This window comes from Colobus angolensis, unplaced genomic scaffold (assembly GCF_000951035.1).
Source record: "Colobus angolensis palliatus isolate OR3802 unplaced genomic scaffold, Cang.pa_1.0 Scaffold33, whole genome shotgun sequence".
In the NCBI taxonomy this organism is placed as follows: domain Eukaryota; kingdom Metazoa; phylum Chordata; class Mammalia; order Primates; family Cercopithecidae; genus Colobus; species Colobus angolensis.
In genome coordinates, this window is record NW_012116599.1 from 9,441,476 (window position 1) to 9,443,626 (window position 2,151).

The 2,151-nt window shown below is 46.2% G+C and overlaps 1 protein-coding gene across 2 annotated transcripts in view; it reads left to right on the forward strand.

The window, feature by feature from the left end:
* The window catches only part of FBXO36 (F-box protein 36), a 124,744-nt gene that overhangs the window by 10,586 nt on the left and 112,007 nt on the right, over positions 1-2,151 (forward strand). Inside the window, exon 2 of one of the 2 annotated variants that reach the window (XM_011951962.1) lies at positions 188-303. The exons of the other annotated variant lie outside the window; for it this stretch is intronic. Coding sequence (XP_011807352.1) covers positions 301-303 — 3 coding nt within the window. The 5' untranslated portion in view covers positions 188-300. The remainder of the gene's footprint in view (positions 1-187; positions 304-2,151) is intronic. 2 annotated transcript variants of the gene reach the window in all.

The window sequence follows — 2,151 nt, forward strand, 5'->3', positions numbered from 1 at the left end:
TGAAGCAGGAGAATCGCTTGAACCTAGGAGATGGAGGTTGCAGTGAGCCGAAATCGCACCACTGCACTCCAGCCAGCCTGGGCAACAAAGCAAGACTCTGTCTCAAAAAAGAAAAGAAAAGAAAGTGGTGTTTTATGCTGGAAAAAGCATTGGAGGTTTTTGTTTTGTTTTTGTTTTTTCCTTTTAGAAAAATTGAATTTGCATAGCTGGGCGTGGTGGCTCACGCCTGTAAGCCCAGCACTTTGGGAGGCCAAGGTGGGTGGATCACGAGGTCTGGAGTTCAAGACCAGCCTGACCAACATGGTGAAACCCCATCTCTACTAAAAATTAAAAATTAGCCGGGCTGGTGGCGCATGCCTGTAATCCCAGCTACTCAGAATCACTTGAAACCGAGAGGCGGAGGTTGCAGTGAGCCGAGATTGTGCTATTGCACTCCAACCTGGGCGGGCGACAGAGCGAGATTCCATCTCAAAAAAGAAAAATTGAGTTTGCATCAAAGATTGTGTATTAGAGGCTGGACGCGGTGGCTCACGCCTGTAATCCATTTGGGAGGCCAAGGCGGGTGGATCACCTGAGGTCAGGAGTTCAAGAGCAACCTGGCCAACATGGTGAAGCCTCTACTAAAAATACAAAAATTAGCCGGGTGTGGTGGTAGATTCCTATAATTCTAGCTACTCGGGAGACTGAGGCAGGAGAATCACTTGAACCCAGGTGGTGGGGCAGAGGTTGCAGTGAGCCGAGATCACACTACTTCACTTCAGCCTGGACAAAAGAACAAAATTCTGTCACACACACACACAGACACACACAAAAAGACTGTGTATTAGTAGCTGTGTGACCTGGCGTAACCTGCCTGATGTTCCATTCCGTTCTTCTGTAAAGTTAAGTTGTGGCTCCTTCACAAATATAGTGAGAACTAGATGTATGTAAAAGGCACTCCAGGCCAGTATTTCTCAAAGAGAAGCATCATGAGCCAGGTGCAGGAGTGTGAGCCTATAGTCCCAGCTATTGAGAAGGCTGAGGCAGAAAGCTTGAGCTCAAGAGTTGGAGTACAGCCTGTGCAAAATACTGAGACCCCCCCTCTATTTACTTTATTATTTTTTTGAGATGGAGTCTTGCTCTGTCGCCCAGGCTGGAGTGCAGTAGCACCATCTCAGCTCACTGCAACCTACACTTCCCGGGTTCAAACAATTCTCCTGCCTCAGCCTCCCTAGTAGCAGGGATTACAGCTAATTTTTGTATTTTTAGTAGAGACGGGATTTTGTCATGTTGGCCAGGCTGGTCTCGAACTCCTGACCTCAGGTGACCCGCCCCCTTTGGCCTCCCAAAGTGCTGGGATTACAGGCGTGAGCCACCGTGCCCAGCAGCCCCTCTTTAAAAAAAAAAAAAAAGAAGAAGAATACACAAATATTTTTCAAAGTTTCATGATTAGAAAAGATTGGAAAATTCTAAGTGAAACAAAACTATATTTCCTTCTTTTCTCTGAAATTTCTCAGAGCCTTTAAAATTCCTATTTTGCATCATAAATCTCCAAGAGAATACTGCAGAGTGGAGCTTTTCCTATGACCACAGAACCCTCTTTTCCCTGAGCATCTTTAGGGACTGTGACTGGAATGCTGTTTGGAAAACCACTCAGCAGTCTGCCTGGTACACAGCATAAAATGCTGAAGAAATGTTAAATACTGGCACCAAATCAGTCAAATTTTACCCTTTCCATGACTGTTTCATTTTCCTTATTTTTATTTTTATTTTTGAGACGGAGCTCTGTTGCCCAGGCTGGAGTGCAATGGCGCAATCTTGGCTCGCTGCAACCTCCGCCTCCTGGGTTCAAATGATTCTCATGCCTCAGCCTCCCGAGTAGCTGGCATTACAGGCACCTGCCACCACGCCCCACTAATTTTTGTATTTTTAGTAGAGACAGGGTTTCGCCATGTTGGCCAGGCTGGTCTTGAACTCCTGACCTCAAATGATCCACCTGCCATGGCCTTTCAAAGTGCTGGGATTGCAGACATGAGCCACTGCGCTCAGCCTATCCTTGGTTTTACAAATAAATGTGCTGCTGAGGTTCTGCGACTGTTTTATTCTAACTTCCTCTTTAGAAATTTTTTTTTTTTTTTTTGAGACGGAGTCTCGCTCTGTCGCCCAGGCTGG